General features: G+C 45.1%; 3 protein-coding genes across 3 annotated transcripts in view; 2 read left to right on the plus strand and 1 right to left on the minus strand.

Moving 5' to 3' along the window:
* LOC309549119 (uncharacterized protein) overlaps window positions 1-13,921 on the minus strand; it is a 2,919,967-nt gene that overhangs the window by 739,080 nt on the left and 2,166,966 nt on the right. Inside the window, exon 18 of the mRNA XM_082249156.1 lies at window positions 874-1,077. Coding sequence (XP_082105282.1) covers window positions 874-1,077 — 204 coding nt within the window. The remainder of the gene's footprint in view (window positions 1-873; window positions 1,078-13,921) is intronic.
* LOC309549117 (uncharacterized protein) overlaps window positions 1-13,921 on the plus strand; it is a 4,285,597-nt gene that overhangs the window by 628,419 nt on the left and 3,643,257 nt on the right.
* LOC309548645 (uncharacterized protein) overlaps window positions 1-13,921 on the plus strand; it is a gene marked incomplete at its 3' end in the record, with an annotated part of 257,244 nt that overhangs the window by 161,722 nt on the left and 81,601 nt on the right. The gene's annotated exons all lie outside the window — the stretch shown is intronic.

Raw genomic sequence — 13,921 nt, forward strand, 5'->3', positions numbered from 1 at the left:
AATGGCGCAGTACAGGGGAGTAGAAGGGCACAGTACAGGGGAGTAGAAGGGCATAGTAAAGAGGAGCAGGAGGACGCAGTACAGGGGAGTAGAAGGGCGCACTAAAGGGGAGTACAATATGGCCGCCACAATATCGAAATTAGAAAGCTCTATTTGTGGGATGAATTTACATAAATGTTATTTGAGTACAGTGTCGCACAACCGCACAATTATCAGTTAAAGTAACACAGTTCCGTATAGCAAAAAATGGCCTGGTCATGAAGGGGGGTAAGTCTTCCAGAGCTGAAGTGGTTAACAGGCAACACTGTCAGTACATGATGCACACTGAAAGTTAGGGCACTGATCAGTGCAGCCTCATCAGTGCTGCCAATCAGTGCCTCCTCAGCAGAACTCTGAGTTGAGAGCACCTCTCTAATGCAGCTCAAAGCCTGCACTGATCACACAGATGGGAGAGAGCCGATCTGCTCCTTATCCTCCCGCCCTCTCCTCCTGTGTGCACCATGGGAAGGGTGAACCCCCAGCAGCTGAATGATCAAATTCTGCTTAGCTTCACACTTCCCACGGTGCACACAGGAGGAGAGGGGCAGGAGGAGAAGGAGCAGATCAGCTCTCTCCTCTCCCATCCATGCGAGGGAGGAGGAACTGTCAGTGCAGCACCTGGCTGTATGAGAGAGATGCTCAGAGTCCTGTGGCCAGCAACCCCGCTGGGACCCCCCGACCCTGGTAGTTCCACCACTGGTACGTACAATTTATGTATTCATAGTACTTGTGTGGATGTCGTTATTGATTAGTAGAACATCAGAAGTCTCAAAGTGACTCTGAATACATCCCAGTATACAGCGGAGTCAGATTTAACCCCTTCATTACACTCACCTCTCCAGTCAGCAGGCTGAGGATCTCCAGGGTGAGGTTCAATATCGTCTCATTCCGGGGAAATTCCTTCCTTACATTCTTCACAAAACTCAAATTCTGTTGATTGTCCATCATGACGTCCTTGTAGAGATCTTTGTGTCCTTCTAAATACTCCCACTCCTCCATGGAGAAATAGACAGTGACATCCTGACACCTTATAGGAACCTGACACACACAATGATACAGTCACCATCCAGACACATCCCTTGTCTGTTACTGGATAATGTCCCAGAATTCCCAGCACCGCTCACCTCTCCTGTCAGCAGCTCCATCATCTTCTTGGAGACTTCTAGAATCTTCTGCATGTTGTGTCTCTCAGGTTTTAGGGAGTCACATGGAGGCACTGTGATGGTCATATGATCACCTGACTTCAGAAGAGGAAATCTCTGTATTGAAGAACCAATAGGAATATCATGTTAGAATCCCAGAATCCTCCTCACCTCTCCAGTCAGGTCTGTGTTTTATTAATTGAGATAAGAGTGATGTCATGTGACCTCCCAGAATCCTCCTCACCTCTCCGGTCAGCAGGTAGATGATCTCCAGGGTGAGGTTTAGTATCTTCTCAGTCATGTGACTCCGGTCCTCCTCCATCCCCATTGGTGTCGTCATTTGATCTATACAGGTCTCCTTGTAGACGGATAATTTGAGGAAATGAAAGTAAGAATTATTTGGATGGTATTGGTCACACAATAATAGGATGTGGATGTGAGGGGGGGGGGGGGAGTAGGAGGGTTGCTGTACATTTAAGGACTACTACCCTCATGGGAACACATTTAGTTTGGACTGTTTAGTGTTTACTACATTTTCAAGGCCTGGGACCCTCTTGACCTGCCGGATCAGAAATTCCCTTTCCTCTGTTGGGTTTGTTTGGTTTCTGAACTGGATTTGATTAGTATTAGATCTGCAGACAAGGAATGATAAATAAGATCCTTCCTGTGACTTGTTTGCTCTGAGGCAGTGCTGTGAGGTCAATGTAGGGTCATCATGATGTCCAGAAAGGGGAACTTGCTGACTTTTGGCCGGAGTTGCCGGCTAATCAGGATAATTGCCAGAACTCCGGCTGCAAGGCTCCAATCTTCGGGCAGCCTGCTGACTAACAGGAGTGATGTCACCGTCACTCTCTGCAGTAAGAGAATGGATTGGATTGGATAGCAGGAGGATGCTGCTGGCGGTGTAGAGAGCTGTGGGGGAGGAGTCTCTTCTTTTCCTTCCAATGGCAGCCCAGTGTGGGTAGGAGGAGGACAGCTGGGGAAGGGGTTTGTTTTCTTGGTTGGTATATATTCTGTAGTATCCAGGACATTGTACAGAGTGGCAGTGGGTTCCTGGGGCTCTGAGTTCCAGCACCAGGCACTGCCAGACCATGTGTCATGGGAAGGTATTGGACTAGCCAACCAGTAAGCGATGCTGCACAAACAGACCTCCTCAAAGAACAAGTCTCCTTCTTTGTTCTATTTTGTGGCCTGCAACATATTTCTTGACCAGTGAGATGGTGAGGTGAAGGCTTCATTCAGGTGCTGGCAGGAGGTTCTTTAAGGAGGTCATAAAAGTAAGTGCAGGTGGCATGAGAGGACCATCAAAGACCAAGAGTCTCTATGAGCCCTAAAGCCTCCTCTTACCTCAGAGCCTTACAGCCGGACTACCCTCTGAGATTCCCCCACAGTCCTTCAGTCACGCTAACCTCTCAGAGTTTTTCCAGCCTGATTACTTCCTAAGAGGCCCCCAAAGTCCTTCAGCTACAGTTCCTGCTCAGAGGTCCCAGAGTCCTTTAGTCCCGCTACCTCCTCTGAGACCCCTCAGCTCCTCTACTTCCCTCAGAGCCCTCAGTATTTTCCTCCCTCTGACACCAATGATGGAACATATTCCTTATGGCAGGCTGGAGAATGTTTTCTTCCTCCTGACCAGCAATGTAAGGGGCTCTATGCTCCATACTCCTGACCCCGGCACTCCATCATTGTGTTGGCTGCATATTGTAATGATTGCCCATTGGCTGCCTGTGTAGTGTAATAATTGCCATTTGTAGGTCATGTATGGTCAGGATGGTCATTGTCTTCTCTATTTATTGTCAGTGCTGTTTGTTTAGAGGAACAAATTACTAGAATTTATCTCCAAAATGAAGAGAATGTTCCATCCCCGTAAATGGGGAAATGTTCTGCCCCTGACGGGGTTAATCTAAGTTTCCACACTATATATATATGTGTGTATCATCATCTGCGGGAGATAAAAGAGGTCACAGTGACTATGGAGGAAGAGGACGGACATGACGGGGGGTTACTGGGTGTAAATAGAAAATAAGATCTTATTACCTCCTCTGCTGCCACTTCCAGTAATGTCTCCTCTCTACTTCCACTCACCTCTCACCTGGAACTTCCTGTCTTTATTTCAGATCACTTCCTGTCTGTTCTTGACATCACTTCCTGTCTGTATTCCATAGAAACTTCCTATCCGAGTATAAGTGACATCTCCATCTTGTGGAGTTCAATGGAACTGCATCCCTGAGAAACATCTCATAACCATTCATAGAAACATAGAAACATAGAATGTGTTGGCAGATAAGAACCATTTGGCCCATCTAGTCTGCCCAATATATCTGAATCCTATGAATAGTCCCTGGCCCTATCTTATATGAAGGATAGCCTTATGCCTATCCCATGCATGCTTAAACTCCTTCACTGTATTTGCAGCTACCACTTCTGCAGGAAGGTTATTCCATGCATCCACTACTCTCTCAGTAAAGTAATACTTCCTCATATTACTTTTAAACCTTTGCCCCTCTAATTTAAAACTGTGTCCTCTTGTGGTAGTTTTTCTTCTTTTAAATATGCTCTCCTCCTTTACCGAGTTGATTCCCTTTATGTATTTAAAAGTTTCTATCATATCCCCTCTGTCTCTTCTTTCTTCCAAGCTATACATGTTAAGGTCCTTTAACCTTTCCTGGTAAGTTTTTTCCTGCAATCCATGTACTAGTTTAGTAGCTCTTCTCTGAACTCTCTGTAGAGTATCTATATCCTTCTGGAGATATGGCCTCCAGTACTGCGCACAATACTCCAAGTGAGGTCTCACCAGTGTTCTGTACAGCGGCATAAGCACTTCTCTCTTTCTACTGCTTATACCTCTCCCTATACATCCAAGCATTCTGCTGGCATTTCGTGCTGCTCTATTACATTGTCTTCCCACATTTAAGTCTTCTGAAATAATTACTCCTAAATCCCTTTCCTCAGATACTGAGGTCAGGACTGTCAAATATTCTATATTCTGCCCTTGGGTTTTTACGCCCCAGGTGCATTATCTTGCACTTATCCACATTAAATTTCAGTTGCCAGAGTTCTGACCATTCTTCTAGTTTTCCTAAATCCTTTTCCATTTGGCGTTTCCCTCCAGGAACATCAACCCTGTTACATATCTTTGTGTCATCAGCAAAAAGACAAACCTTACCATCGAGGCCTTTTGCAATGTCACTTATGAAGATATTAAACAAAATTGGTCCCAGTACAGATCCCTGAGGTACCCCACTGGTAACATGACCTTGTTCTGAATGTTCTCCATTGACTACAACCCTCTGTTGTCTGTCACTCAGCCACTGCCTAATCCACTCAACAATATGGGAGTCCATGCTCAATGACTGTAGTTTATTGATAAGTCTTCTATGTGGGACAGTGTCAAAAGCCTTACTAAAATCTAGATATGCAATGTCTACTGCACCTCCACCGTCTATTATTTTAGTCACCCAGTCAAAAAAATCTATAAGATTTGTTTGACATGATCTCCCTGAAGTAAACCCATGTTGTTTTTCATCTTGCAATCCATGGGATTGAAGATGTTCCACAATCCTATCCTTTAATAGGGTTTCCATTAATTTGCCTACTATTGATGTCAGACTCACTGGTCTATAGTTGCTCGATTCCTCCCTACTACCTTTCTTGTGAATGGGCACGACATTTGCCAATTTCCAATCTTCCGGGACGACTCCTGTTACTAATGATTGGTTAAATAAATCTGTTAATGGTTTTGCCAGCTCACCACTAAGCTCTTTTAATAATTTTGGGTGTATCTCATCAGGACCCTGTGACTTATTTGTCTTCACTTTAGACAGCAATCTTAGAACGTCTTCCTCTGTAAAGACACATGCATCAAACGATTCATTAGTCATCCTTTCAAGTGGAGGTCCTTCTTCTTTTTCTTCTGTAAAAACTGAACAGAAGTATTCATTAAGGCAGTCGGCTAGCCCTTTATTCTCTTCTACATTTTTTCCGTCCTTTGTTTTTAATTTAGTTATTCCTTGTTTTAATTTCCTTTTTTCATTTATATATCTGAAGAATGTCTTATCCCCCTTTTTCATAGACTGAGCTAGTTTTTCTTCTGCCTGCGCTTTAGAAGTTCTTATAACTTGCTTGGCCTCTTTCTGCCTAATCTTGTAGATTTCCTTATCTTCATTGCTCTGGGTTTTTTTATAATTACAACATGCTAGCTTTTTATTTTTAATGATTTGGGCCACTTCTGCTGAGTACCACAGTGGTCTCTTCCTTTTTTTGCTCTTACTGACAAGTCTAATGCAATTTTCTGTTGCCTTCAATAATGCACCTTTTAAGTAGTCCCATTTCTCCTGGACTCCATGTAATCCGTTCCAGTCTGATAAGGACTCATTTATGACTAATTTCATTTTTGAAAAGTCTGTTTTTCTAAAATCTAAAACTTTTGTTTTTGTGTGGTGTGACTCTTTCACAGTTCTTATATTAAACCACACTGACTGGTGATCACTAGATCCCAAGGTTTCGCCTACAATGACATCATATACCGAATCCCCATTTGTGAATACCAAATCCAAAATGGCCTCCTTTCCGGGTTAGCTCCTCAACCACTTGTTGCAGAGACAACCCCAGTAGGGAATTTAGAATATCTGTACTCCTGTTTTCCAGTTTATATCTGGAAGATTGAAATCTCCCATAATGATAACTTCTCCTTTCATTGTCATTTTAGCTATTTCTTCAACTAGTAGATCATCTAGTTCTTTGACTTGACCAGGTGGTCTATATATCACACCTACACGAGTTACTGCATGATTAGCAAACTGCAACGTAACCCAAACTGACTCTATGTTGGCCTCACCAACTTGTATACATTCCTGTATAATATCTAATTTACATGGCTAAGTTCAAAACAAAGGTATACCCAAGAAAACAAAATCTGGAAATTGATCTTTTTGGATAAGGAAATGCAAAAATATATCAGAAAGCATTAAAATAAATGTTAATCCACTCAAAATGAACATGCTAAACATAATTTGCAAGGATGTAATGGTCACATAGGAATGGTGGTGGAGATCTCTAAAAGTAATAGCAATTCTTTCAAGGGTTATATAAATAAAATAATTAATCCTGGAGTGAAAACATCTGTAAAACAATACATAATATATAAAAATATGTAAATGTGCAGCGCTAAACCAAAGTGATAATAATAAATAAATCACTCAAAGTAATGATAAAAAGTCTAAATATAGATAGAAGGTGAATATAAGTCCCAAGTGAAGAAAGGTGAGAATTAAAGTCCAAGGTGATGTGTGTGATCGCAGTTGACGCTAGATCAGTGTTGCCAACCCCCCGGAGGGAAATTTACTGGCAGAACGTCCAAAATTTACGGACGGCACCAATTTTTTACTGGCAGTGCAAAAATGTACATAAACAGACTGTTTTTAGTGCTAAACCTTGCAAATATCAATACTTAAACTATAAACATGTAGATAGTGCTATTAGCAATGTGTTTAGGTTAAACAAAAGTCAAAAACCATATTTCTCCATTTACATGAAGATCAGATTAATATAACCCAGCCAGCACAACGTTCCCCCATATATCAGATTGTGCAGGATTTCCCTTACAGTGTAACTCTGACATAAAGAGGAATGCTGCAGATCTTGATTTAAGGGGGAACTCTGATTTAAGTGGGTGCTCTGGTGACCAGAAACCGCCTTATATCAGAGTCTATAACAAGACAAAAAGATTTCCAAGCTCTCCTTACCGACCAATCTCCGACCAACCGAATTGACCTGTCCAACAGTATGTGTTAAAAACACGTACTGTTGGACAGGTCAATTCGGTTGGTCACAGATTGGTCGGTAAGGAGAGCTTGGAAATCTTTTTGTCTTGTTATATGCATTGCCCTTCCAATGCTCCTTGCTGCAGAGACCAGTTACAGGTGTGGACAGTAACCAGTTGTTTTTGTTATATCAGAGTCTACTGCATTGCCCTTTACATCAGAGTTCCCTTTTACATCAGGGTCTGCAGAGTTGCCCCTTCACACTGTAAGGGGAGAATCCTGCAGACTCTGATGTGGGGGCAATCTGGTGACCAGAGACCACCTTCCACAGAGTGAATACATTAATATATGGGGGTTACTAATATAGAGGGATCTTTATATCAGTGCCCCCTTACATCAGTGACCCCCCCCCCATCAGACTCGTCTGGCGGCGCTATCACTGACCTCTCAGGTGCACTGTGAGGGGCTCAGTCAGGCGGCTCTGGTCTCCACTCCACTGGCCCCACACATCTGACTTCTCCTGTGACCCCCATCCCAGTGGCGCTCTCACTCTTGACTCCTCTCCAGAGTCCAGACTCCCCTGCAGACATGATAAAAGATGAGAGATGGTTAGAGACTGCGGACATGGTACAGGAGGTGGTCAGAGATTGCGGACATGGTACAGGAGGTGGTCAGAGGTGGCAGGGGGGGCCTGGGGGGGACTGGGAGCGAGGAGAGGCCATGGATGGAATTCTGGATGGATGAATTCTTCAGCAGCCCTGCCCTGGGCTCAGGCCAGGGCTGAGGAGGTCAGAGAGGTGGCAGGTGGGGCCTGGGGAGACTGGGGGCGAGGAGAGGAGATTAGTAGGAGCCTAGGAGGAGTACTCACGGTCTGGAGAAGAAGATCATCAGATGGAGTCGACGAAACTCGAGAGACAGTGGATGGCCGACGGTGGTGGTGTCTGTGCCAGGCCAGCCCAGAGATGGATGGATCCTCCTCGTGGGGGGACGCCGGGGTGGGAGCTCAGCTGGCTGGTGCTGCTGCAGACAGTCCTGGGCTGGTCGGGTCAGTCGGTCTCCGTCGTCTCGTCTGACTCCTCTCCACACGCGGTCCACCTCCGGCCGGCAGCAGGCTCCTTCCTCCTGGCTTGCTCGCGTGCGGTCCGCGGCGGCAGTGGCGGGAAAATTCTGGGCGGGTCATGTGGGCAGGGCACAGGCGGGGGAGGAGGAGATGATGAGACTGACTGACTGACTGTGAGTGATCGAGACCGAGAGGCGAACGCCGCGCATGCGCAGTCAGTTTGTCTCGCCGCAGCCATCGTTTTAACGGATACTTTTTTCCTGCTACGGGCATTTACGGGCAGGAGAAAAGTGCCCTGATTTTACGGGCTGTCCGTAAATATACGGACGGTTGGCAACACTGCGCTAGATCCCAGCACCAGCAAGGAAACAAACATATGCGCTCACCCGAGGGACTGGACCCAAAATACCATATAGTAAATGGGTCAGATGGGCTCACAAGGTATCAGGTGGGTCTCCAGATAAGTGCTGCTGCTACGGACGTTTCAGTTTGCAATCACACCATCAGCAGACCCTACCAATGGATCCTCCTCTCTGGTAAGCAGAGAGCAATATAAATTTATCTGGCAATCTCTCTGGCTACAGCGCAGTTGAAAGAAGCTGTTAACCACTTGCCGACCGTCGCACGACTATTTACTGCGGCGGTCAGCCCCTCACAGGCAAAGTGACGTAGTACTACGTCGCTTGCCTGTGAGGCTCTAGGAAGTAAGCACGCACCGCCGGAGGCACGCTCCCGCTCCTGCTCGCTCACGGACCCCCACACGTGAGTGACCGGTGGACCCGATGTCCGCCGGTCACTCGCGATCGTCGGTTACACCGGGAGAAAGGCAGGCGGCTAATGTAAACAAAGCCGCCTGCCATTCTCCCCTGTGTAACAGCACAGATCATACGGTCCTGCTATGTAGGACCATAGATCTCTGCTGTTACACACACAGCCACATCCAATCACAGTTAGAAGCACGCCCCTAGGGACACACTTAACCCCTCCCTCTCAAATAAAAGTTAACCCCTTCCCTGCCAGTGTAATTTTTAAAGTAACAGTGCATATGTATAGCACGGATTACTGTAGTAATGTCACTGGTAACCCCAAAAGTGTCAAAAATGTCAGTCAGGGGTCTGATCTGTCTGCCGCAATGTCGCAGTCCCGCAAAAAAAAAAACCGCAGATCGCTGCCATTACTCGTTAAAAAAAAAACAAAATAATAAAAATGACAAAAATCTTTCCCTTAGTTAGTAAACGCAATAACTTTTGCGCAAACCAATCAAAATACGCTTTTTGCGATTTTTTTTTTACCAAACATAGGTAGCATAAAACAAATTGGCCTAAAATGTTAAAAAATTTTGATTTTTACATTTTTTTGGGGGGAATTTTATATAAAAAAATGTGAACAACATTGTTATTTTTGCAAAATTGTCGCAATTCTTTGTTTATAGCGCATGATCAAAAAATCGCACAGGTGACCAAATACCACCAAAAGAAAGCTCTGTTTGTGGGAAAAAAAAGGACGTCAATTTCATTTGGGTACAGCGTCGCACGACCGCGCAATTGTCCATTAAAGTCACGCAGTCCCCAATCGCAAAATAGGCCCTGGTCAGGAAGGGGGTAAAATCTTCCGGGGCTTAAGTGGTTAAGGACCCACTGATTATATCAGCATTATGTGATGTCATACGAGGTACTCAGGACCCACAGCTTATTTACACTATGTTTGCCTTGTTTGGTTTATCCCTCCATGTCATTTGGTGAATGAGAGTCTTCATCTTGCTTCATTCGTCTTGTGATTGCAAACTGAAATGTCCGTGCCTGCAGCACTTATCTGGAGACCCACCTGATACCTTGTGAGCCCATCTGACCCATCTACTATATGGTATTTTGGGTCCAGTCCCTCTGGTGAGTGCATATGTTTGTTTCCTTGCTGGTGCTGGGATCTAGCGTCAACTGTGATCACACATATCACCCTGGACTTTAATTCTCACCTTTTTCTCACTTGGGACTTATATTCACCTTCTATCTATATTTACACTTTTTATCATTACTTTGAGTGATTTATTCATTATTATCACTTTGGTTTAGCGCTGCACATTTACATATTTTTATTTTTTGTCAGTGTATTTGTCAGTTGAGTGTGCTAGCTGCTATCTTTATTATTAGCGCAGTATATTACATTTCCTTCTTTTATACATAATATATAAACTGGGTCATCCACTTCATCCATAAAGGCATTGTGATTCCAGATCTTCTAGATCACATAGAAGGAGGACTCATCGACGATTTCATACATTTGTTTGGAAGGATAGAAGAATCCTCAGAAGGGAGCATGTAGGATAGGGTGACCAGACATCCCCGGTTTCCTGGGGACAGTCCCCAGATTGAGGACACCATCCCGGACCAAGTATGTCCCCAGTTCTGTTCCCAGATTCAGGGGCGGCACCAGTGGCTTCCAAAGGGGGTGGTGGTTCACCATGGATGACACACATTGGGGGTGGGGTTGTCAAGCCAGTGCCCCTACATAGGGTGCCCCATAAGTGTTTCCAACCCTCCGTGAATATACAGATGGCTGCATCTGTCACACTGCTGAGTGTCTGTGTTCCCTTCTCATGGAGCACAGACAGCACAGCTCCCCCCTCCACAGAGAATGGAAGAGGCTGGATCGCCTCTGCTTCTTCCCGCCCCTCCCTCGCTGTATCTGCCCACACTCCAGCAGCCCGTGTGCTGGGTGTGAATAGGATGTGTGGGCGGGAAGTTCACTGTAATCCTGAAGCTGCTGTGACTGAGCTGAGAGCCCTCAGGGACTGAAGTGAGTGAGCTGAGAGCCCTCAGGGACTGAAGTGAGTGAGCTGAGAGCCCTCAGGGACTGAAGTGAGTGAGCTGAGAGCCCTCAGGGACTGAAGTGAGTGAGCTGAGAGCCCTCAGGGACTGAAGGGACTGAGCTGAGAGCCGTCAGGGACTGAAGGGACTGAGCTGAGAGCCCTCAGGGACTGAAGGGACTGAGCTGAGAGCCGTCAGGGACTGAAGGGACTGAGCTGAGAGCCCTCAGGGACTGAAGGGACTGAGCTGAGAGCCGTCAGGGACTGAAGTGAGTGAGCTGTGACCGGATTCCGCCGCCCCCCCCCCTCCTCCTTCCTGCTCTTTCTTCTCTCTCTCCCCCTCCCGAGCTTAGAACAGTATTCTGTCCTATGTGTTTTTAAGTGGTAGTTAGGGGTTAAAGAGGCAGTGAGGAAATGCAATATCCCCTCCTCACTGCATGTCAAATGCTTCTGAAAAGGGACCCAAGCACGGCTCACATTTCAGTGCAGTAGTTTCTGACCATCTCTTGTATAATATCCGCAGTGTCTGATCATCTCTTCTATTATGGCTGCAGTCTCTGACCGTCCCCTGTACTATGTCCGCAGTCTCTGACCATTTCCTGTATCATGTCCGCAGTCACTGACCACCCCCTGTACTATGTCCACAGTCTCTGATCACCCCCCGCTACTATGTCCGCAGTCTCTGACCATCTCCTGTACTATGTCCGCAGTATCTGGCCATCTACTGTATCATGTCTGCAGTCTCTGACCACCTCCTGTACCATGTCCGCAGTCTCTGACCACCCCCTGTACCATGTCCGCAGTCTCTGACCATCCCCTGTACTATGTCCGTAGTCTCTGACCACCCCCTGTACTATGTCAGCAGTCTGTGACCACCCCCTGTACTATGTCCACAGTCTCTGACCACCCCCTGTACTATGTTCGCAGTCACGGACCACCCCCTGTACTATGTCCGCAGTCACGGACCACCCCCTCTACTATGTCTGCAGTCTCTGACCACCCCCTGTACTGTGTCCGCAGTCTGTGACCATCCCCTGTACTTTGTCAGCAGTCTCTGACCATCCCCTGTACTATGTCAGCAGTCTCTGACCATCTCCTGTACTATGTCAGCAGTCTCTGAACATCTCCTGTACTATGTCTGCAGTCTCTGACCATCTCCTGCACTATGTCTGCAGTCTCTGACCACCCCCTGTACTATGTCAGCAGTCTCTGACCATCTCCTGTACTATGTCAGCAGTCTCTGACCATCTCCTGTACTATGTCTGCAGTCTCTGACCATCTCCTGCACTATGTCCGCAGTCTGTGTCCATCCCCTGTACTCTGTCAGCAGTCTCTGACCATCCCCTGTACTATGTCAGCAGTCTCTGAACATCTCCTGTACTATGTCTGCAGTCTCTGACCATCTCCTGCACTATGTCTGCAGTCTCTGACCACCCCCTGTACTATGTCAGCAGTCTCTGACCATCTCCTGTACTATGTCAGCAGTCTCTGACCATCTCCTGTACTATGTCAGCAGTCTCTGAACATCTCCTGTACTATGTCTGCAGTCTCTGACCATCTCCTGCACTATGTCCGCAGTCTCTGACCATCTCCTGTACTATGTCTGCAGTCTCTGACCATCTCCTGCACTATGTCCGCAGTCTCTGACCATCTCCTGTACTATGTCTGCAGTCTCTGACCATCTCCTGCACTATGTCCGCAGTCTCTGACCATCTCATGAACTATTTGAGGAAAATATGCTTATAAAATAGAACATAGGAGAGATTGAACTACCCAATAAGTGCCATCATCCAAAAATTGAGAAACAAGAGCAATTTTGTGAAAATTCATACGTCTGGAAAACCAGGTCGCATTGAATTGTCACAGAAACAAATGACTGGACTTTCTAAGGCACACCATAGAATGAATCAGAGTGACTCGTGTATTGTAAAATATATTCTTTTTATTTATTGCAAAAAATTATTATTAAAAATGAGAGCAGGAAGTACACATCGAACTTGTTCTCTTCAAGAGTTAACCATTAACATGGATTATTAAAATCGCATAGCCCAAGACAATTTTTATCCAGTTGAACCCTTGGGTGACTGGAAAAATTGTGTGGGCTATGATGCATTCATAATGCGTTCACAACAATAATTAAGCAACTATAAATTCGTATCTGATCTTTGGGTCTACGCGTTTCACAACGTGCTTCTTCAGGACCACATTTTAACATCAGATAAATCTTAAGACAAAGAGAATGTTTCATTAGTACACTTATAATAAAGATAATGTTTAATACAATTTGTGTGCACATGGTCTAGATAAACTCGCACCTTATGGGTGTAGCCATAAGGTATTACACATTATCTTTATTATAAGTGTACTAATGAAACATTCTCTTTGTCTTAAGATTTATCTGATGTTAAAATGTGGTCCTGAAAAAGCACGTTGTGAAACGCGTAGACCCAAAGATCAGATACGAATTTATAGTTGCTTAATTATTGTTGTGAACGCATTATGAATGCATCATAGCCCACACAATTTTCCCAGTCACCCAAGGGTTCAACTGGATAAAAATTGTCTTTGGCTATGCGATTTTATTAATCCATGTTAATGGTTACCTCTTGAAGAGGACAAGTTCGATGTGTACTTCCTGCTCTCATTTTTAATAATAATTTTTTGCAATAAATAAAAAGAATATATTTTACAATACAGGAGTCACTCTGATTCATTCTATGGTGTGCCTTAGAAAGTCCAGTCATTTGTTTCTGTGACAATTCAATGCGACCTGGTTTTCCAGACGTATGAATTTTCACAAAATTGCTCTTGATGCTTATAAAATAGTTTACCATCTGCCAAAAAAAAAAAATAATAATGTCCCAGGATTTCATTTTAAATATCTGGTCACCCTAATGTAGGATGACAGGAAAGGCTCCTGACTGGTGAGATCATCCAAACATAATGATTACGTCCATTAACTGGAGAAAGCTCGTTGGGGTGATAAAGCCAATCTGTAAACACTGTGTAGACGTTATCCAAGAACTCAGCACATTCCAGGTGAGGAGAATGTGTCAATGTGAATCTAGTCTGTCATTTATCATAGATAGAATTATCTCTTCAGGAAAGCCTATTACAC

Source organism: Pelophylax lessonae, assembly GCF_965119305.1.
Source record: "Pelophylax lessonae genome assembly, chromosome: 3".
Lineage (NCBI taxonomy): Eukaryota > Metazoa > Chordata > Amphibia > Anura > Ranidae > Pelophylax > Pelophylax lessonae.